Genomic DNA, 22,850 nt, shown 5'->3' with positions numbered 1-22,850 from the left:
CTCTGCTGCTTTCAGCTGATGACCCCCTCTTGCTTAGGGCGTCTAAGGGATCGCCACATTCCCTTATGTCTCCTTCTTTAACCTCTTTCCTGGTCCCTCTTGTGGTGCCGCTGTCACCGCCTTCGTTGGACCCTCATCAGAGCTCACCTGTTTGCTGATGGGAGATGAGGTTATATTTCGAGGTCTCCCTGCCTCTGGTCTTACACGCCACAGTCACCCTTCATGTTGCCGCCAGTGTGATCTTTCCAGAATACAAACGTTGTCATATTGATCTCAGTTTTGGAGTATTTCAGTGGGAGATGCACAGATGCATTGCACTTTCCTCGGTTTGTGTTTTGGCCCTTTGGGCCCTTACCTTTCTTTCTATTCTCTCCCCAGCCGCCACCCCAGCTGTCTCCAGCACATTCTGTGCCCTCCCCCTGAAGTGCCTTCAGCCCTGCTCAGACCTCTGCTTTCTGAAAAGTCTTGCCTAAACTTTCTTCTGTGGCTAAATCCTTTCTCCTCTCTACCTGTAGTGCCTTGATTATCTCTCTATTACAGCACTTGCTGCCTGGCTGCAAAAAATTTGCATGTGTCTGTCTCTCCTGTTAAACTGTTTCCAAAGGCTTATTCCTAGTACCTTTCACAAGGTCCTGAGATACAGTAGGTACTTAGTAATTGTTAATGAGCCTCAGCTTCCTCATGCCTAAAACAAGAGTTCATGACTTGCCCAAGGCTATCCAACTAGTAAGCTATGGAGTCTGCTAGATTCTGTCATCCCTACCCCTAAAGCATCTTCTGTTTGGAGATCAGTTGTAGGATCACATTTAGTGGAATATGAGTGTTGGAAGTGAAAAGAGTACCTGATTTGTTTAGATGGATGACATTTTTAGCTCTTCCCTCTTACCAGCAGTTTTAAAAGCCTGTTCTCCCCCTCTCTCTGTCTAAGGTATACGGCTGGGGCTACAACGGCAATGGTCAGCTAGGCTTGGGAAACAACGGCAATCAGCTGACCCCCGTGAGAGTGGCAGCTTTGCACAGCGTTTGTGTGAACCAGGTACGTATGGTGGACCCTTAGGTGCTCGTCCCCATCTATCTTCCCTGCTCTGACTTGGCGGAATAGTTGCAGGCTCTTAGTTCCCCGACCAGGGATCGAACCCATGCCTCCTGCAGTGGAAGTGTGGGGTCCTAACCACTGGACCGCCAGGGAATTCCCAGAGATGTACTCTTTAGTAAGTCTTTTTGAAGAGTACCCTGGGCCTTCATCTTCCACATTTAATATTATATCTTTCCTAAATTCCCATGATGAGAAGCAAGACCATGGTGCTGGCACACTGGTCTTGATAAGTAAAAAAAAAAAAAAAAAAAAAAAAAAGAATGGAAAAATATCTAGTAGTCTCAGGCATAGGCTTTTCTAATGCTTTTTTAATGTTCCAGAGAATGTCAGCCCGCACCTGATGATGAATTGGCATTCTGCAGAAGCTGGCCCTAATCTTTAAGTAGATGTTTTCCCTGCCCTTCCTGTTCTCCTGTTTATGGTAACCATTTAAATTTACTTGCAGATTGTCTGCGGCTATGCACATACTCTAGCACTAACTGATGAGGGCTTGCTCTATGCCTGGGGAGCTAACACATATGGGCAGCTGGGAACTGGCAATAAAAATAACCTGCTAAGCCCAGCACACATCATGGTGGAGAAAGAAAGGTAACTTGTCAGTACCATGTCTTGGAATTGTGTGTGCGTTGGGACTTGGGACTGTGTGTGCTGGAGCTGCGGTCTTTGGCTTTGTAGCTCTTCTGTTTATTAACATTCTCATTTTGAACAAAGGAGTGTTGGACCAGTCAGAATGAACGTGAAGTTGACGTGATCCTTACACAGCTTTCTCAGATAACCACCTGAGATTGGTAGGCAGGCATTAATGCATCTGGGTATAATCCCTGCAGCTTCTTGTTGCCTATTTAGTAGGGAAGAAAAGTAAGGTCTGTCACCATGTTGAAATTTAAAGCATAGTATAAACTCTTCTTTTTGAGCCAACTAAAACAACTTTTAAACAAAATCTGCCCTTGAGAGGGCATTATCTGTTTAAATTTTGATTTGATTTAATGTGTGTTACTAGAATAGATGCTTAATGTTTGTTCAGCCATATTGTAAGGTCTTACCCACTAAGTGTTAGAATGTTGACTTCTGATTCTGGGACCCTGCCTAAGAAGCATACGGAGAATGTAGTAAGTTTGGCTTGATGTCCATTTGGATTGGGACATTCAGAGTCCATGACCCCCGGACCAGTGCCTATCAGCCTAATGAGTGTTCTGAACACTGGTAGGGGGTGAGAGATAAAGTTGTATTTGTAAGGAAATGGTATATTGAATACAGTATTTTTTTTGCTACTGTCTAAGCCTCCAGAACTGTCAGGACATTTTTTTCCAGGGTCCACTTCCCTCATTTACTTTGGTTTCTATTCCCTTTATCCAGGTTTTCTTCAACAGTATGCATTATTCATCCTAACTCAGAATGAGGTTAACATGAGAAGTGGGGCAGCCAGGAAGGGAGACACACAGTACTCTTGCTCTAGTCTTTTGCTTTTGTCAGTATGACGTGGTAGCTAAAGTCCCTGGATCTTGGGCTTTTTGAGGTGTTCTGAGCGCGAACTTTTTATTTACCTTGTGTGGCACGCTTAGGCTTTTGTGAAAAAGAAGTGATGTGCATTTTTCTGAAAACTTCCCAGGGTAATAGAGATTGCAGCCTGCCACTCTGCCCACACGTCTGCAGCCAAGACGCAGGGAGGGCACGTGTACATGTGGGGCCAGTGCCGGGGCCAGTCGGTGACCCTGCCTCACCTCACCCACTTCTCCTCCACCGATGACGTGTTCGCCTGCTTCGCCACGCCCGCCGTCACCTGGCGCCTCCTGTCTATAGGTAAGGAAGCTCAGGGCTGCTCCCCCCAGCGAAGGGTATCATCAGCTGACGGGTGTTCCTGCTCATTTGCTGGCCGTGGGCTTTTTTAGGTTCAAGATGTTTTATCCTCCGTTAGCTTTAATACCTTTCCCCAAATTAGATTTGCATAATACAATTTATTAAAACGTTATGGAATATTATATGGATTTATTATTTTCTCCCCTTCAGTGTTTTCAGTTTAATTGAAGTGAAATTCACGTACCTAAAATTAACCATTTTTAAAGTGTATGATTCAGGGGCATTTAGTACCTTCACCATGTTGTGCAACCATCATTTATATCAAGTTCTAAAACACTTTCATCACCCTAAAAGAACACCCATTCTTTCTTTCCCCCAACCACTGGCAACTACCAATTTGCTTTTTGTTTCTATGGATTTACCTGTTCTGGATGTTTCATGTAAGTGGAATCATACAATGTACAACCTTTTATGTCTGGCTTTTACTCAGTGCTTTTGAGACCCATCCAGGTTGTAGTATGTATCAGTACTTCTTTTCTTTTTATGGCTGAGTGGTATTCTGTTGTATACGTAGACCACATTTTGTTTATCCATTTATTTGTTGATGGACATTTGGATGGTTTCCACCTTTTGGCTACTGTGAATAGTGCTGTTATGAACGTTCATGTACAAATTATTTGTTTGAGGAACCTGTTCTTAAGTGCTTTTGTTATATTAAATTTATTACATAATCTCATATAACATGAACCAAAAATGAACTTAAAAAAAAAATGAAAAACTTGTGGTTTTGTTAACTTTGTGGAGTTGTTAATTCCAATTTCCTTCCCTATTTTTCTTTCAATGAATCTCAAATACTTTTTTGGGGAGGAGGGGATCAAAACAGAGGTATTATAAGGGATAGTGGGAGACTTCCCCTGGTTGTCCAGTGGTTAAGACTCTGAGCTTCCACTGCAGGGGACCCAGGTTTGATCCTTGGTCAGGGAACTAAGATCCCACATGCCGCACGGCCCGGCCTTAAAAAAAAAAAAAAAATGGATAGTGGATTCAGGTTGATGTTTGGTTATATAATCTGTCCCTTTTCTGAATATTGTCTTCTTCAAGGGTCCATTGTTGATTGAAAATGTTAAAATGTAATCAAGCTGTGTAGCCATTAACATGATGATTTTAATCTCTTTTTCTTTTATTTCTTGTTTATTTCTACCTTTTTGCTAATGTATTTCTTCTAAATCATTCTTTTGTTTGTGATGCAGAGGAAATAAGTGTCATGATACCCTGTGCTTGAAAATTAATATAGCTGTTGACAACATGGGGTTTGGGTTGCTCAGCAATTGATATTGAAGGTCTTGTAATAACATGTCATGCTCAGGTGTGTCATGTAGCTGGAGCTGTCCTGTCATCAGGTGACCAGTCTATATGGTCATGGGGGCAAGAGTATGTTTAGGAAAAGTGAAACTGCTGCTCAACTTAAAGTGAAACAAATGGAACTTTTTCAGGTTCTTTATAATACAGTATTTTTTTTTGCAGTGAATATTGTGAGCAAAGAAAATTTAGTTCATAGAATGGGACTCTTTGGCCGTAATCACACCTATGTATAGACCCTGTACACATCTCAGAGTCCCATATACTGCTTAACCTGGACCTGTTTATAAAAGGCTTTCCTTATCCCTGGTGGCGCAGTGGTTGGGAGTCCGCCTGCCGATGCAGGGGACATGGGTTCGTGCCCTGGTCCGGGAAGATCCCACATGCCACGGAGCGGCTGGGCTCGTGAGCCATGGCCACTGAGCCTGCGCGTCCGGAGCCTGTGCTCCGGAACAGGAGAGGCCACAACAGTGAGAGGCCCGCGTATCGAAAAAAAAAGTAAAAAAAAAAAAAAAAAAAAAGGCTTCCCTCAGGTTCTTGCATTTTAAAATCCTAATCCTGAAAAGACATTCCTTTCAGACCAAACATCCTAATATTTTCTGTTATTAAGTTTGGAAAAAGTATGGTCCCTGAATATATCTCCCAGGTGACTTCTTTCTCTTGCACCCGCCAAAAGTCAGAAGTGTTTGTTACCTCTCAGTTTCTGATCTCAGCTGTGTGTCGGGAAGAAAGTCAGAGGATGAATTCACACCTATGAAGAACATTTCTTCTCTGAAGGGAGGTACTATACTTGTTGCCAGAAACCAAGATGGTCCAACTCTTAGGACTAGATGCAGGAGTTAGGCACTGATAAGAAGCTGTTTTTTCTGTGGGGAGGTTGGTAGCAATCTAGACTCTTGGACTCTGCCCATCTTAGTTATTTCCTTTCTTTCATTCACTGGGGATTCAGGTTACAGGGTCAGGGAAAGCCTGGTTTTTGAGAGCTTGTCCACCTCTCCTCCACAGCCAAGAGAGCTCTGCATTAGCAGGGTAGGGGGAGGATGTACATTAAGGGAATAGGGCTTAGGCAAATGGTATTTCCTTGGGAGATTCTGATAATAAAGCTCATGGAAAGCTCCTTTGTTAAGCTTCAGCCTAGTTTTTAGCAGTTGTCCCTCCTCTAAGATGTGCCCTGGTAACGTCAGCTGCTGAGAATCACCTCCTCACCTCGGGGGACGTGGAAATCTGTCTCCCACATCGATGGTACCTTCATTCAGTGCCAGCGGTGGGTCTCTGGACTTTAAAAATTTCCCCGTTAGCCTTCTTCTACCTCCTTCCCTTTATTCACACATGGAAAGCACAGGAAAGTGTTGCATGAGTTTGTACAAGTGCCTTTACTTTTCTTCATGATAGCACAGTTCTACTTAAATATAAGAATTACATGTACTTACACCTTCCTGTCAGGCAGTGTGATCATGGTTTTGTAAAGCTGTTCTAAGTATACATTCCTACTAAGTAAATTTGCTCTGCTTTTAGATAGTGTGTAGAGATTATTGCTTGTACTGCATTAAGTTTTAGTGTTAAGAAGGACGTTTAGATTCCAGATATCGAGGGAAAAGGGTCACCCTGTGAAAGAACACACTCTTAGCCTAAGTGGTGAGTTTGTTTCTTAGGACTCCTTGAGTCAAATTTACCAACTCCTTGAAGCAGAGCAAAGGTGTCCTTAGAGTTTCTGTCAAGGAAAATTGATAAATTCTTAGCCTTAGAAGAGCACCACTCAGTTTTTGAGAGAAGTAGTTACCTAATCATGATGATCTATAACTTTCTCTTTTTTTAAAAAAATACACGTTTTTAATGTCTAACTTAGCATGTCAGACTGGTATTTGGCCTTTCCAAATATGTATTTTTTCCTGAAGTTTACACACTTAGGACACTTAGGTAACAGCAGCTACTGGGAATCACCTTCTCCTCTCAGGGGACGACAGAAACTGTCTCCTGCGTCTATAGTACCTTCATTCAGTGCCAATGAGGGTCCCTGATTTTTTGTTTCCCCATTAGCCTGTGAAATTCAATTTAATTTCTGTGACATTGATTTTAATTTAATACTGTGAAATTGATTTGTTGAGTAAGGTCTGAACTCTTCTGAAAAAAATCTAATGGAATTATCCATCATGCTAATCATTATCTTTCTGAAGTCTTTCAAAACTTGAACATGTTTCCTGAGCTTCCTGTATTAATGTGCTCGTTTCCTTCAGAGCATGAAGACTTTTTAACAGTTGCGGAGTCACTGAAGAAAGAATTTGACAGTCCGGAAACTGCCGATCTGAAGTTTCGTATCGATGGGAAATATATCCATGTCCATAAAGCTGTTTTGAAAATCAGGTATTTTCGCATGAGTTTAGAGTCATCAATAACCTTACTTTCTTCTACAATCTCCATTTCTTTGTTATTCCACAAAATGGGGACTAATAAGAAATAATCTTGGTAGTAGAAAGAAATGGCACAACTCAATCCATTTATTATGAAGAGTTTTGCGTGTTATGTGTGTGTGTTTGTGTGTGTGTGCACTCATGTGCCTTTTAGAAAAAGTGTAGTGTAGTATTTTTCTGTATTGTTTTTCAAATGAAGGAGATCGTGAATACTTATTTTGATCAAAAAATTTGTATATAAGGTTTAAGAAAATATAAAAGATTATCAGTGAAAAGCCTATATATCTTTTTTTACTCTTAATTAAAGATTCATTTTCCATAAGCAGAAAACTCTTAGGAATACTGGACTTCCTAGCCCTGAGAGACATCTAATTCCCAACTAAAGAAATGTTTTTAAATATAGTAAATGGCAGAAGCTTTTTGTATAAATGTGAGGGAACTTTGTATTTATTAGTACCTGGACCATTGCTCACTGAGGCTACCATTACAGAGAAAGAGGCACATAAAATCAGACCATTGAGAGTTTAACTAGCCACTTACAAGTCTTTTTTGAAAATGTAGTTAAATATTTATTTACAAAATAACAAGTTTTAAGGAACCGAAAAGCTATGTCATTCACTACTTTAAGGGAGTAAGTAAGTATCTGCACCAAAGTATTAACTGAAAAGGTGAACGGGAAATGTTTCTATCTGTGAAGCTGGTGCCATCCAGTCTGTTCCTTTCCTGTATAGTTTTCTGACCGATTTCATCTATTAGTTCTTGCTTAGACAACTGCACCTTTTTACTTCCCAGATGAGGTAAGTTCCTTTGTAAGTGGAGCCATTCTTTTAGTATTCTGAATGGATATTGAAAGTATTTTTGTGTTTATAGTGTAACTCATTTTAAAAGGATTTGAAAAGGTGATTTTTAAAAAATTATAAAATATGTTATACTTGAAGAAAATTGAATATTCAGAAATCAGTTCCTCATAGGGACTTCCCTAGTGACGCAGTAGTTAAGAATCCGCCTGCTAATGCAGGGGACACGGGTTCGATACCTGGTCTGGGAAGATCCCACATGCTGCGGAGCAACTAAGCCCATGCGCTACAACTACTGAGCCTGTGCTCTAGAGCTTGTGAGCCACAGCTGCTGAGCCCGAGCTCTGAAACGAGAAGCCACCACAATGAGAAGCCAGCGCACCTCAACGAAGAGTAGCCCCCGCTCACTGCAACTAGACAAAGCCCACGTGCAGCAGTGAAGACCCAATGCAGCCAAAATTATAAATAAACAAATAGAAAGAAATCAGTTCCTCATATAGGTGGATTTGTGTATGAAATACAATACAAAAAGACCTATTTAGGTTTTCTTGAAATATGTGACTATTATAGTGAATGTGTTTTATAAATAAATTGGTAACCGGCTTGGGAGGAGAGGGAGGGTAGCAGGTCAGAGCAAAGGAACAAATTAGGGGTGGTGGCTGTTTTGAAGATGAGTCAGAAAAGAAGGAAAATTGTCATGTAAGGTAATGGGAAAAAAATCCTCTTAAATGTAATTCAGTTAACATTTAAAAAAGTTTTAAGAATATGCTGATTACATGACACACAAAAAATGAATCATTTGAATGACATGAACATATATCAAAAGTTTGAACACTCATTTCTGAATTTCTTTTAATTTCATTGTTTAAAATGCCCTTCTCTACAACATTTTTTAAAAACAACATGCAAGCAGAAAGACTTGATCTGACTGGGGTCTATCAGATGCAAACAGTGGTACTGTTGAAGTGGTAGGTACTTCCAGGCTCCATGTATAATTCTTACTATTTAATAGGCAGTATAGAAAATGAAAGTGAGTGGACGTAAAAGGTGAATGTAAAAGCCCTTGCCTGCGGAATGTAAAAGCCCTTGCCTGTTTGGGTTCTTGTACATGGAATGAATGTATCGGGTTGGCCAAAAAGTTCATTTGGGTTTTTCTGTAACATCTTACGGAAAAACCCGAACAAACTTTTTGGCCAACCCAATACTACTCAAATATTAGTAGTTAAGCGTACCTATAATATTTGTTTATCCCTGATTTCATCAACTTAATTAGGTAACTTTTGCTGTTCCGTTTTAGGTGTGAGCACTTTCGATCCATGTTCCAGTCTTATTGGAATGAGGACATGAAGGAGGTGATAGAAATAGACCAGTTTTCCTACCCAGTGTACCGTGCCTTTCTCCAGTACCTCTACACAGATACAGTGGATCTGCCGCCTGAAGATGCCATAGGTACCAGCCACATAGGGACTGGCCAGGGCACAGGGTCAAAAATATAACTCCCTGTATTCTTACAGTATTGAAATGTAGAAAGTTTCAGGTTTATTGGTTTTTACATGGTTTTTAAGAAAGATTTGAAGTAAATGCCTTTAAAAAATAGTACTGTATTTGGGAGAGGGATGGACTCAGAGTTTGGGATTAGTAGATGCAAACTATTATATATAGGATGGATAAACAACAAGGTCCTACTGTATAGCACAGGGAGCTATATTCAATATCCTGGGATAAACCATAATGGAAAAGAATATAAAAAAGGTTGTATACCTGTGTATAACCGAGTCACTTTGCCATACAGCAGAAATTAACAGAACATTGTAAAGCAACTGTACTTCAATAAAAATTGTTTTAAAGATAGTATTGTATCGATATGGTTAATAATTATGGACACTATAAGACTGTGGTCTTATTTTACTTTTTTAATACTGAAGTATAAGTTGCTAATGGATTTAGCATATCATTTTGGAAACAAAATGAGGGGGGAGATTCAATTTTTTCCGCTTCCTTTGTACTACAGAAGAAATTGTATAAAGTGAGTATAGGAGAGGTATGTTTGGGAGGTGGGGAAGGGATGGACTGAAAAAGAGAATTTATTTAATAAAATTCAGTGTTATTCCCTAAGAAGCTTCTGCTGATTTAGCTACAGAACTCGTCACCAAAGTGAAATATATATATTTATAAATGATTGGAAATGATTGTAACCTCAGTTAAGCTTTCCACATTTTACTTTTAGGTCTTTTGGATTTGGCGACATCGTACTGTGAAAACAGACTGAAGAAGCTTTGCCAGCACATTATCAAGCGAGGAATCACTGTGGAGAATGCCTTTTCGTTGTTCTCTGCCGCGGTCAGATACGATGCAGAGGTAACATGAAATAATAAGCAGAAACACAAACCGCCCTTAACACCCCGTGAGCACGTTTCTCCTTTCTTGTGTGAGACAAGAAGCGTGATGAGCAACTTCACTTCTATGTAGGGAATCATTGAACTGACCCCTAAAAAATGAAATCTGGCTTGCTTTATTCTCTGTTCATAGTTTCAAAAACGGTTGTTTCTCTACTTATATTTTTACCTAAGATAGGAAGCTAACTGAAGTCCCAGCAGCTATACTGCAGGTTGGAATATAAAGTGCCATATCTAATGGGACTAACAAACAGCATATTTTAGTTTCAAGTATTTCTCCAGGTCAGCTTAATATATTTTTCTCAAGATCCACTTTGCTGTCTCCCCAGCTCTCCCCTGTCGTAAACCAAGGCTGCCCTGTGATTTATAGCTGTGTATGCTCTGAAAATTCTATCATCGTCTAATTATCACTCACAGTTACTCATGGGTGAAGAGCTTGCTCTGGACTCCTTTTTGTTTGTTTGCTTTTTATATTGGATTGATTGATGGATCTCTAGAGAGTCTCTGAATGAATGAGCTTTTGGGAGTCTTGTGTTTCGGACATTTATGTACATTTTCTTTAAGTTAAGAGCCACGATATCATCAGATTGTAAGCTCCCTCTGAGCAGGAACTGTATCTTATTCATCTGTGTGCCTTGTGCCTGGCACATGATAAATGTTTGTTGAACTGAATGAAGATTGTACCACGTGAAGGATACATGAAGGATAATTAGTGAACTAAAGGCTGGTATGGTTGGTTTTACATATTCATGAAGAATAAAAGTCAAAGAGCAAGAGTTTTGGAGTTACAGATGTCTAGCTAAGGTGTGCACCCTAAATGGAACAATTAGTCTTTCTTATAGGTATTTTGTCATCATATGATGAGGCAGATTACCTGGTATCAGGGAATTTACCAGACACCTGCAAAGATCTGCAGCTGTGGCCTTGGAGATGTGGTGGATAGACTTTATCTTTGTCACATTTGGGGATCGAAATGGACCATTATGTCTTGCATTTTCAAAATGTATCCTACCTTTATTTCAGATTATGTTATGATTATAAATATTTGGTAAGGTCAGATATAGCTGATTTTCTCTCTGACCTTTTCAACAGATGGAATGATGATCAAAGTCAATCATTTCTAATGGGAAATGGAAATACAGTTTTTTTCCTACCCTTTCTTTGTTATCGTGAACATCTTTATTAGAAATGCTATTTCTTTAGATTTTATTTCTGCCCAATGATGTAATTTTAAATTGGTCCATGGCTTTTCTGTCCATTTGGTGATTGACTTTAGAATCCTCTGTGTCTCACCATACTCCTCCTCAGTGCTGATGAGTTCCATATTCTTGGGATTAGCATCTTGCTGACCAAAACCAGTCAGAACCACCTGGGCAGAGGCAGATATCTCGGCTCGAGTTGCTGGAAATTTCTTTCACACTTTCAGCTAAAATCTACCCAAGAAAGTTTATAGAAAATGCCTTATTCCACTTCTACCCAGGCCGGTTGATCATTTCCTTCACTAGTTTTCACTTTTCTGATATCAAGTATAGATACATTAAAAGCTGTCCCTTGTTTGAGACCACAAACACATGTGCTTCCACAGAGTCTGTCACAGTGCGGGCATATAGTTGGCACTCAGAAATGTATGTTGAGTTAAATGAACGAATGAATGTGTAATATTTGAAACACCTCACCATGAAGTTCTTTTTTTAAAAAAATGTAAAAACAAACAAACAACAACTCACAACCCCGCAAATATTATACATTCACTGTAGAAAAATTAGAAAATAGAAGGCAAAAAGCCTTCTTTCTAGGTTGTATGGTTTTGATTGTGTTGGGAGTTATGTAATCGACTAATGTAGCTTTACGTTTTATTTCCTTAATACTGTAGAATGTAGAAAGTAAATAAATGAAGTCTCTAGAATATAAAAATAAAACCCACTTACTATATCTATTAGTTGATGGGAAACTGCTCCTAAGACAGATTGGAAATTAGCTGCAAAATCCGTTGTTTTCAGACATTGAACTTGGGGACCGTACTTGACTTTCCCTTCACTCTGTTGGTTGAAATGCTGGGAGGATGGAGACTACCTGCCTCTCATGTTTCTTCTCTTTGCTGTAAAAATTACTGTGGTTCCTCCATGCCTCCTATTTTTTTTTTTTTTTTTTTTTTGTGGTACGCGGGCCTCTCACTGTTGTGGCCTCTCCCGTTGTGGAGCACAGGCTCCGGACACACAGGCTCAGCGGCCGTGGCTCATGGGCCCAGCCGCTCCGCGGCATGTGGGATCTTCCCAGACTGGGGCACGAACCCGCGTCCCCTGCATCCGCAGGCAGACTCTCAACCACTGCGCCACCAGGGAAGCCCCATGCCTCCTTTTAACAAGAGAATTTTGAAGCAAATGGACATACATAAAAGGAGCGAAAATGTATTGACTCAGTAGTTGTGGAGATTTTAAAAAATAAGCTAATTGTTGTGGAACCCTTGCATTATGAATGCATTGTCAAACTTTCTGCATGTCTTTATAAAGTAAAGAAGGACTTGGAGAAGGAGCACTTAAATATTCCTCTAGTACAAACCTGAATAAGTATCGACATCAAGGGAGAAAATGCATATAAAACATTGTCTCGTGATAGTTCTGATCACATTATAAACTTCTTTTTTTTAATAAATATTTTGAAATGCTTCTATTTATACTGTTTCTTTTCAGGAGATTTTTGTTTTCTGTGTCTATTTGAACATTAGAAGAAACAGTTGGGGAATTTTTTTGTTTAACCAGAATAGAGAACTTTCCAGAAAATCCTACTTTCTGAGCAGCTATGTCTTAAAATTTTGCTTTTGGTGGGAAGCAATAAATATGAGCCAGGAATCTAATTACAAAATTGATTTGGGATATGAGTATTGGAAAGCATCGTGCTAAAGCCAGATGGTCAGCATTTATTTCTTTTTTCAAGGGGTTAAATTAAAAGTTTTTTGTGATCAGTAGACTGTAAAATACTTTTTGGGTAGTGAGAGAAGGCACCTTTAAAATTTTTTTCCAGTACATTGAGACACTTAAATACATTCTAAAAAACAAAATCAAAACCTACTTTGATTTGGAATATTTTGTACTTGATATGCAGTTGACCCTTTAACGATGCAGGGATTAATCGCGTATAATTTACAGTCCGCCCTCCATATCCCTGGTTCGTCCGCATCTGTGGATTCAACCAAACTTAGATCCTGTAGTGCTGTAGTATGTACTATTGAAAAATATCCTGGGTAACTGGACCCGCGCAATTCAAACCTGCATTGTTCAAGGGTCAACTATACTATCAAGTGAATTCGAGACTATAGTGTTTGGGTATGGTTATCTAATTATTTTAACAACACGTTTGGACAGTTAGGTGTGGTTCTCGGTATCTGCCATCTGAAATGTGTCTCAAGGGTGGCCTGTGACACAGAGGTCTCACCCTGGCCAAGTGTCCTTCCACAGGAAGTCTTAGCACTCTCATGTATTTTAGATTTTAAGGCTGGATAAGAACTCCGTTGAAGGCTGCATTAGCATTTTTAAAATGTGGATATTAAGACCATCAGTTCTCTGTGTTTTGTTTCTAAAGAAAATCTGTGGAAAGGAAAAACAGCTTATTTTCAGAGTGTGTATGGTGATTGGAATAATTTAATTTAAATGCTTAAAGATTTGGAGCAAATTTGTAAATTTAGAATAGCAATATTTTATTTTGATCTTCCTTATTAATTATAACAAATCTGATATCTGATTTGCCCCAGAACCACTTACAATAATTTCACCACAGAATGTCATAAACATGGACTTTGGTTTCTAAAACACCAAGAATACCACATTAGACTCCTTGATTTTACACCCTTCCCCACTTTCTTATTCTATGGCCTTGACCATCTATCTACTGGTCAAGTGGTCCTTCTCATCCTTCTTAGAAATTTTTTTTTTTTAAGCCCAGCAGTCCTGTTATAGTTGACTTATTAGTTGGGTAAGAGTTGCATTTTCTTCTAGGTAATTGAAGATCTGATCGTTTGCAGCGTGAGGTGAACAGATCATGTAGGTTTTTATAGTATTTAAGAATTATCAGAAGGTTGTTTATCTAATCCACACGTCAACATCAATAGCACACTGGCTCAGGTTGCGAAGTGAATGTGCTTGGCTGTGCCACTCTCTGGTTCAGGCAAATGAACGTGCAAATTCCAGTTTCTCTCTTCAAGTGTGTTCAATGCTTCCTTTTCCCAAGTTCTGCCTTATCCAAGGTGTAATTAGTTATTTAAACAACCCAGATTTAGATTATTTTCAGTGTTCTTGAAACTGTTAAACATTTGTTGAATACAGTTGACCCTTGATCCACACAGGTTTGAATTGCACAGATCCACTTACATGTGGTATTTTTCAATAGTAAACACTACAGTACTACATGATCCACGGTTGGTTGAACCTGCGATTGTGGAGAGCCAACTATTAATTGTACTTGGATTAACCCCTGTGTTTTTCAAGTATCAACTGTACTGAGAAATGTTTCCAAACTAATTGGAGGGGAAGGGAAGGCAGTTTGATAAAACTATTTTCATAGGTATATGAACTGATTTGTAATTAGCACCATTTGTATACCTGTACCATATAAAAAAGTTCTTAAAGTTTATACTCAAGGTAATCTATACAGTTAGTAAACTGAATAAACTCTCTTTTTCATTATACTACCAAGGTCTTTAATTCCAAATAAACAGATATAGAAGTGGTAAGGTTTTGCAGTGTCAGAATTTAGTGCCCTCTCTTTCTCCTTTGAATTTGAAATTATATAATTAAAACTTAATATTTAAAGATCCTTATCTGATACATTACATGGTTTGAAGAACTTTTTGTGCTATGACTGGCTCCTTCTTCCTAAGTTATATGTAGATAAACTAGTTTTCTATTTTTGATAAACAAGATTAAAATATGACTTTCATCTTTCCGTGGGATATAATTTAGTCCCTAGAGCTATTTATTAACCATTGGGTTATGATACCAGGAGTAGTGCTTTTTCTTTAATAATAATGTGAGAGAGAGAATGTTTTCTGTTGTTTAACATTTTAGTTTATTGTAATACACCCGAGCATTCAGCTGTCCATTCACCCCACTGGGAATCTCTTATTAAAAAACATGGATTCAGGTATTGTGCTAACATTTTAAATGCATTTTCAATTATCTGGAGAATAAAACTCTGACAGTAGCTGGCTGAGAGACATTAAATGTGGTTTATCTCTTACTAGTTATATGCCTGGAGGGGAGGGACGAGAGACTCTTAGAATAAGGAAGTATTTGTTTGCAGGGGTCTGAAAGGACTGTTTCTGTATGCGGACGCGGCCCTTTCCCACCCTGCCTAAAATTCTCATTTAGTGGTGGCTGGGAAACACGAAGCCAAGACCCTACAGTTTAACAGTTGTTGAGATCCTAGTTTGACAGAACTCTGAGTACTGACCTTCAGTATTGTTGGCCACATTACAGAAACTGAGCTCTTAGACTTCATCTTTGTGTACATTCCAGGTACCTAATTGATTTAGTAAATACGTTCCACTTTTTTTTTTTTTAATTTATTTATTTTATTTTTGGCTGTGTTGCGTCTTCGTTGCTGTGCACGGGCTTTCTCTAGTTGCGGTGAGCGGGGGCTACTCTTCATCGCAGTGCACGGGCTTCTCATTGCGGTGGTTTCTCCTGTTGTGGAGCACGGGCTCTAGGCACGCGGGCTTCAGTAGTTGTGGCTTGCGGGCTCTAGAGTGCAGGCTCAGTAGTTGTGGTGCACGGGCTTAGTTGCTCTGCGGCATGTGGGATCTTCCCAGACCAGGGCTCGAACCTGTGTCCCCTGCATTGGCAGGCAGATTCTTAACCACTGTGCCACCAGGGAAGCCCCTGTTGCAATGCTTGAAGGGACAAACAACAATATAGTAGAGTTTTGCTGGAGACGAAAGCATGTCTTAGCATAGGTAGAAATAGATCTTTTTTTAAAAATTTATTTTATTTATTTTTGGCTGTGTTGGGTCTTTGCTGTGTGCCGCAGGCTTTCTCTAGTTGCAGCGAGCAGGGGCTACTCTTCGTTGTGGTGCGCGGGCTTCTCATTGTGATGGCTTCTCTTATTGCGGAGCACGGGCTCTAGGCGCGCAGGCTTCAGTAGTTGTGGCACACGGGCTCAGTAGTTGTGGCTCGTGGCCTCTAGGCACACGGGCTCAGTAATTGTGGTGCACGGGCTTAGTTGCTGCGCGGCATGTGGGATCTTCCTGGACCAGGGCTTGAACCTGTGTCCCCTGCATTGACAGGTGGATTCTTAACCACTGCGCCACCAGGGAAGCCCAGAAATAGATTTTTAAATTGTTCTGGTTTGCCACTTGTGTATGTTACTCTCCCTCTGAATGTTGGTAGTTGGTAACTTCCATTTGTCTAACTGAAAAGTCAAGTCTCTGTGACTATTCTTTTGTGGATTGACTATCCGAGAAATTAGCGTGGTGGAAGTTGTAGTAAATTATTCTTTGTGGCTTTAAAAATGAAGGCATTTTTATATAGGAGAGCATGAAAGTGAATTTAAGGTCTTTGGAAGTTTTATTTTTAATGTGTCACTTTAGGTTGACCATTTCTCGTCACTTTTCTGTTTCTTAAAGTCTTCTCTTCCTTGGACCAAATGACCCACATCTTAATTCTTTTCTCTGACTTCTTGAATGTGGTAAAACATATGATATGGACAAAAGTTGTTTCAGCTTTTTAAAACCATGTCTGAGTGACTAGACTATGCGATAACCATGAGGAAATCACCCCCCACTCTGTGTGTGTGTGTGTGTGTGTGTGTGTGTGTGTGTGTGTGTGTGTGTTTTGAAGAGTCAGACTTGAGTAGGGGAACCATTGCTTTTACTGTGTGGTGAGTAAATAGTTTGTATTTTTCTGACATGTACCTGTGGTCACTTGTTTGCCTAGTTTGAGGTTTCTGGCCTCAAATCTCTTCTGGGGGAGGGTGAGGGAGCTGGAGAGAAGTAATTCAAAGTTAATTAAAAAAGGCCTCTTCTTGTTTTTATTTTTGTTGTGTGTGTCCAGGATTTAGAAGAATTCTGCTTTAAGTTTTGCATCAATCATTTGACAGAAGTTACACAGACTGCAGCATTTTGGCAAATGGATGGCCCTCTGCTAAAGGAATTCATTGCTAAAGCCAGTAAATGTGGAGCCTTTAAGAACTGAAGCCCAAGACTGCTGGGTTTTGTGTGAGTGCTCTGGGGCTGGTGATGGTGTGTCGTTTGTGCTCTATGGGTGATGTAATTCTGCAGGTAAAAGAGCCCATCAGGTTGATTTGCTCACATGGAGATACAGTTCTCTGGGTAAGGATACAGGAAGGGTGTACGGCTTTTCCTGAACCCATTTTAAACAACCCTTATTTCCAGATGTGTATATTTTAAATGTGACCTTAACGTTTGGCTGGGACATTGTAAAAGGGTGAAAGTCTAGCTGGTTGTTTGTTTTTTGTTTGGTTTGGTTTTGATTAGAGGAACTCCTGAAGTTGGAAAGGGGGCTTTGCGGCAAGTCTCCTGGCTTGCATATCAACAACCCTTTTGACGCCAGGGGTCGGGATAGGGTGCCAACTGTGAGAGGTGTAGAGGCCCCACTGGGAAGGACAGATGCTGACTTGGGGGCTTGTTGAAGGGCTGCATTAGTTGCTAGTTCAGTAGCTTCACTGTGAAGGAATAGTTAAAAGATTGTCTGAGGTTTTTGTTTGTGTATTTGCATTATTGATGACTTTTTTAACTTCAAAATAATATTCAATTTAATATAAGCCTATTGAAATGATAATTATGTGAAGATGAATTTCTAGGTTAGTCAGGGTTTCTCTTAAGACTTAAGTACATAAAGAGTCGTAATGTAGAACTATCTGAAAACTTGATAATGAAAGAAACTTCATTTGGGTGAAAGTGGATATTTTATAACTCAGAGTCTCCACTACTAACAGCGTTTTCTTAAGGTTGAATTTGAGAACCCACATTTAAATCCCCCCACCTTTTCTCCTATAAATGCTAACCATATAAGAGGAAAATAGTGATATATTCAGTGTACTCTTGCCTTCCTGAATTGCAGTTGCTGAATCATCAGATCTGCTACGTCTGACTCAAATAAGTGGTTCTTAAAACCACGCTTCTTACAGGACTTAATAGAATTTGTTTTTAATCGATTTTTATCTATGCCAAATGCTGCCACACATTTTGCTTATTTGAAATGCCACCAGCTTTCACGTTTGATTTTCCTTTCCTTTTAATCGTGTTAGGTAACTTTGAAAAAGGATCTAAATTAGGAGGGTGTTTTTTTTGGTCTGGTTATGAAATGTGACTTTGGGAAGTAAGAGTGTTCAACTCTGAGTTTTATCATGTGTGCCCGTTGAGCTTGCTTCAAGGACAAAGCTTTGTTCTGCTCTCTGGCCCACGGACTCACTTCCATTTGTGGGGGCTCCTTTAGTGAACTGTTTCATGTTTGGAAGGTCCTCCATCTGAATTTAGAGACCGAATCCATTTTCAGACCCCAATTAAAAAGAGGGTGAAGAGATGCTGCAGCTACTGTTTTTAGCAATGTTTCTAAGTGTATATTGGGGGGTGAGGGCCCAAAGATGGAAATTCATTGATAGATGAAATAAACCCGGAAGTCCCAGCCCCCTTTTCTTGACCATGTTGCAAGTGACTGAAGCCCAATGAGTTATTAGGTTAGAATTAGTTCTGCAACATAATAGAATTTTCTTACTAGGTTGATAAATGTACATTAATTTGATTATTAGCTATGATGGGTAGTGTTTCTAACAATCACTGTCTATAGGCTTATGATCTGGACAAAACAAGAACTTCTTTACTATTGCTCTTACTTGAAAAAAAACTTTAAAAAAGCACAAATTAACATAGATCCATTTCCATAGATAGTTCATTCACTAAACAAATATTTACTGAGTTCCCAATAGGTGAAGAACCACTTATCATATTAGATTACCGAGTAATTTGTATGACTATATTTTCAGTGAAGAGAACAGAAAAAAGTCTCTCAGAAAGTACTTGAGTATCTTGTGTTGGTTTTTTTTTAAAATATGCTCTCTTATTTTTCTACTTGGTATTGTTGTTAATCATAGCAGGAGATGAAAACTATTCTTTGAATTGTTTTTTTCATCTGATATAATAGTGAAAGCCAAAGTGTTGGTATTTCTTCACATAGCCCTAAAATGTACTCTTGAACTTCCTACTGGAACAAGGTTTGATACGCTAGTTATATAGGTTGTATATATGTAATGTTTAGAGTGACATATTAATAAATAAAGCAATCTGTTAAAATAGGCATGTAGAGTTATTTTTTCCCTCTCAAAAATCAATAATCTGGCAGCCTTAAAAGGGAAGGAAATTCTGACACATGCTGCAGCTTGGATGAACCTTGAGGACATTATGCTAAGTGAAATAAGCCAGTCCCAAAAGGACACGTACTGTATGATTCCATTTACATGAGGTCCCTGGAGTAGTCAGATTCATAGGAAGTAGAATGGTGGTTGGCAGGGGCTGGGAGAAAGGGTATGAGGGGTTATTGTTTAATAGGTACAGAGTTTCAGTTTTGCAAGATGGAAAGAGTTCTATGCGTGGACGATACACAACAATGTGAATGGACTTAACGCCACTGAACTGTACACTTTAGCATGGTTAACATGGTAATGTGTATTTTGCCACAGTTTTAAAAAAAAAACCCAGTACTGTGATTCTTGGGTATCAGACTAAAAACAGGTACCACCATGAACATGCTGTTTCTCAATTATCCTCCCCACCCCAGAAGATATGCTTTGGTTTTGTTCCTGCCGAAAGATACTACAATTGAACTGTCACAGTAGAAAAATGTATCTGGATCCTTTTGGGGACTTATAAATGAAGAGAGAGACATGGTCCCTATCCTCAAGGAATGTAAAAATTATTGGGAGAGAGGAGAGAGGTTTAGGAATTAACAACATCATAACATTTATAAACAGCTTTTCGTAAGTCATTGAGAGGAAACCCAATAGGGTTAGTATGAGAAGCAATTGTTCTGAAGGTCATGTTTGTGCAGCATAGGGGGCAACACAAATGTCCTTTTAGCTCATTTCCAAAACAACAGTCAGTGGCTCAAGCAAGGGCTTAGAGGTGGGGAATAATGAGCCTTCCAGAACTTTACCATAAGCAAGTTTGTTTGGTTAGAATGGGAAAATAAACCAGGGCCCCTCAGGTGGAAATGTTGGCAAGGGGAGGGCATGTGTTTGTGTGTGTGGTGTGGATGAGAACATTTATTTCCCACAATGCCTGGCATTTTAATGCCCTGTGCTTCACATGCATTTTCTTTTTTAGTGCCCACATTTTGTACCGTAAAGTAGGCAGAATTAGTCTCATATTAAATAATTGTTTCAGCAGTGACACAGCTAAAGTAAAAATCCAGGTCTGTAGTAATTTGCCCGATATTTGCCACTTGATGACAAATACATGTTGCTCCCTTGTGCTGAGTTACCACCATGAATGGTGAAATTTGAAAGTAAAGTGGTGGACAGAGGGTTTTTTTTAAGAAATAAACATCATGACATCAGAACTGTTACTCAGATAAGCTTTGCTATAGGATGTAACATCAGGGAGGGAAGCTGAAGTTATAGCATCATCTAGACCAGGGGAAATCTTTATTCAGTGGGTCTGGGATGGAGTCTTGTTTTTTTTTTTTTTAATTGAGGTATAGTCGATTTACAATTATTATCTTAGTTTTAGATATACAACATAGTGATTCAAAATTTTTATAGATTATACTCCATTTATAGTTATTATAAAATATTGGCTGTATTCCCTGTGCAATACAGTATATCCTTATAGTTTATTTATTTTATACATACTAGTTTGTACCTCTTAATTCCCTACCCCCACCTTGCCCCTCCCCCCTTCCCATACCCCACTTGTAACCACTAGTTCTCTGTATCTGTGAGCCTGTTTCTTTTTTGTTATACTCAATAGTTGGTTTTATTTTTAAGTTCCATATATAAGTGATAACATACAGTATTTGTCTTTCTCTCTCTGACTTATCTTATGACTAAGTATAATACTGTCCAGGTCCATCCATGTTGCTACAAATGTCAGAATTTCATTCTTTTTGATGACTGACTAGTACACACACACACACACACACACACACACACACACACACCCCACATCATCTTTATCCATTCATCTGTTGATGGACACATGGTTGCTTCCATATCATGGTTATTGTAAATAATGCTGCTGTGAACATTGGGTTGCACATATCTTTTCGAATTAGTGTTTTCATTTTCTTTGGAGATATACCCAGGAGTGGGGTTGCTGGACATATGGTAGTTCTATTTTTAGTTTTTTGAGGAACCTCCATACTGTTTTCCACAGTGACTGCACCAATTTACATTCCTACCATTAGGGTACAAGGGTTCCCTTTTCTCCACATCTTTGCCAACATTTGGTGGTATTTATGGTCTTTTTATTTATTTATTTATTTTGCCGCTTTGTGCAAGTTGTGGGATCTCAGTTCCCCAACCAGGGATTGAATCCGGGCCACAGCAGTGACGGCAGTGAATCCTAATCACTAGACTACCAGGAAGCTCCCCTATTTGTGGTCTTTTTGATGATGGCCATTCTGACAGGTGTAAGGTGATATCTCATTGTAGTTTTGATTTGCATTTCCCTAGTGTTAGCAGCGTTGAGCATCTTTCTATGTGCCTGTTGGCCATCTATTTGTATGTCCTCTTTGGAGAAATGTCCATTTGGGTCTTCTGCCCATTTTTTAATCTCGTTTGTATTTTTGATGTTGAGTTGTATGAGCTGTTTATATATTTTGGATATTAACCCTTTATCAGTCGTATCATTTGCATATATTTTCTACCATTAAGTAGGTTGTCTTCCTGTTTTGTCAATGGTTAATGTGTCATTTAAGGCCAGTGTTTCCTTATTGATTTTCCGTCTGGACGATCTGTCCATTGATGTAATTGAGGTGTTAAAGTCCCCTACTATTATTGTGTTACTGTCAGTTTCTCCCTTTATGTCTGATAATATTTGCTTTATGTATTTAGGTGGTCCTATGTTGAGTGCATATATATTTACAATTGTTACATCTTCTTGGATTGATCCCTTGATCATTATGTAATGTCCTTCTTTACAGTCTTTTTTTTTTAATAGATCTTTATTGGAATATAATTGCTTCACAATACTGTGTTAGTTTCTGTTGCACAACAAAGCGAATCAGCCATATGCGTACACATGTCCCCATATCCCCTCCCTCTTGAGCCTCCCGTCCATCCTCTCTCTCCCACCTCAAAGTCTATTTTGTCTGGTACAATATTGCTACCCCCGCTTTCTTTTAATTTCTATTTGCATGGAATGCCCTTTTCCATCCCTTCACTTTCAGTCTGCATGTGTCTTTAGATATGAAGTGAGTCTCTTGTAGGAAGCATGTGTACAGGTCTTGTTTTTGTGTCCATTCAGCCAGTCTGTATGTCTTTTGATTGGAGCATTTAATCCATTTACATTTAAAGTAATTACTGATATGTATATAGTTACTGCCATTTGTTCATTGTTTTGGGGTTGTTTTTATAGTTCTTTTTTGTTCTTCTTCTTTGTTCTTTTTCCTTGTGATTTGATGACTATCTTTAGTGTTATGTTTGGATTCCTTTCTCTTTTTTGTCTGTGTATCTATTATACATTTTTGGTTTGCAGTTACCATGAGGTTTTTGTATAGCAATCTGTATATATATATGTGATTATTTTAAGTTGCTGATCTCTTAATTTCAAATGCATTTTAACAGCCCTACATTTGTACTCTCTTGCCCTCATGATTACTGTTTTTGGCATCATATTTTAAATCTATTTATTTTTTGTATCCCTTAACTGCTTATTGTGGATATAGACAATTTTACTACTTTGTCTTTTAACCTTCCTGCTAGCTTTGTTCATGGCTGATTTCCTATCTTTACTGTGTGTTTGCCTTTACCAATGAGCTTTTTCTTTTCA

At 39.1% G+C, this 22,850-nt stretch overlaps 1 protein-coding gene across 11 annotated transcripts in view; it reads left to right on the top strand.

Annotated features, from left to right (window-relative positions):
• The window catches only part of RCBTB1 (RCC1 and BTB domain containing protein 1), a 67,661-nt gene extending 48,509 nt beyond the window's left edge, over positions 1-19,152 (top strand). For 10 of the 11 annotated variants that reach the window (XM_029210278.1, XM_029210277.1, XM_029210285.1 and 7 more), the window contains 7 exons: positions 929-1,036; positions 1,542-1,684; positions 2,706-2,896; positions 6,487-6,613; positions 8,755-8,906; positions 9,685-9,815; positions 16,897-19,152. In XM_029210278.1, the coding sequence (XP_029066111.1) occupies positions 929-1,036; positions 1,542-1,684; positions 2,706-2,896; positions 6,487-6,613; positions 8,755-8,906; positions 9,685-9,815; positions 16,897-17,037 (993 nt within the window). In that variant the 3' untranslated portion in view covers positions 17,038-19,152. The other variant, XM_029210288.1, reaches the window with a different exon arrangement.
• The last annotated feature ends 3,698 nt before the right edge of the window (positions 19,153-22,850 follow it).

The sequence above is a fragment of the Monodon monoceros genome, unplaced genomic scaffold (assembly GCF_005190385.1).
Source record: "Monodon monoceros isolate NGI ecotype Baffin Bay Population unplaced genomic scaffold, NGI_Narwhal_1 Super_Scaffold_8, whole genome shotgun sequence".
In the NCBI taxonomy this organism is placed as follows: Eukaryota; Metazoa; Chordata; class Mammalia; order Artiodactyla; family Monodontidae; genus Monodon; species Monodon monoceros.
Note: the sequence above shows the minus strand (reverse complement) of the source record. Positions and strands in the feature narration are given on the sequence as shown.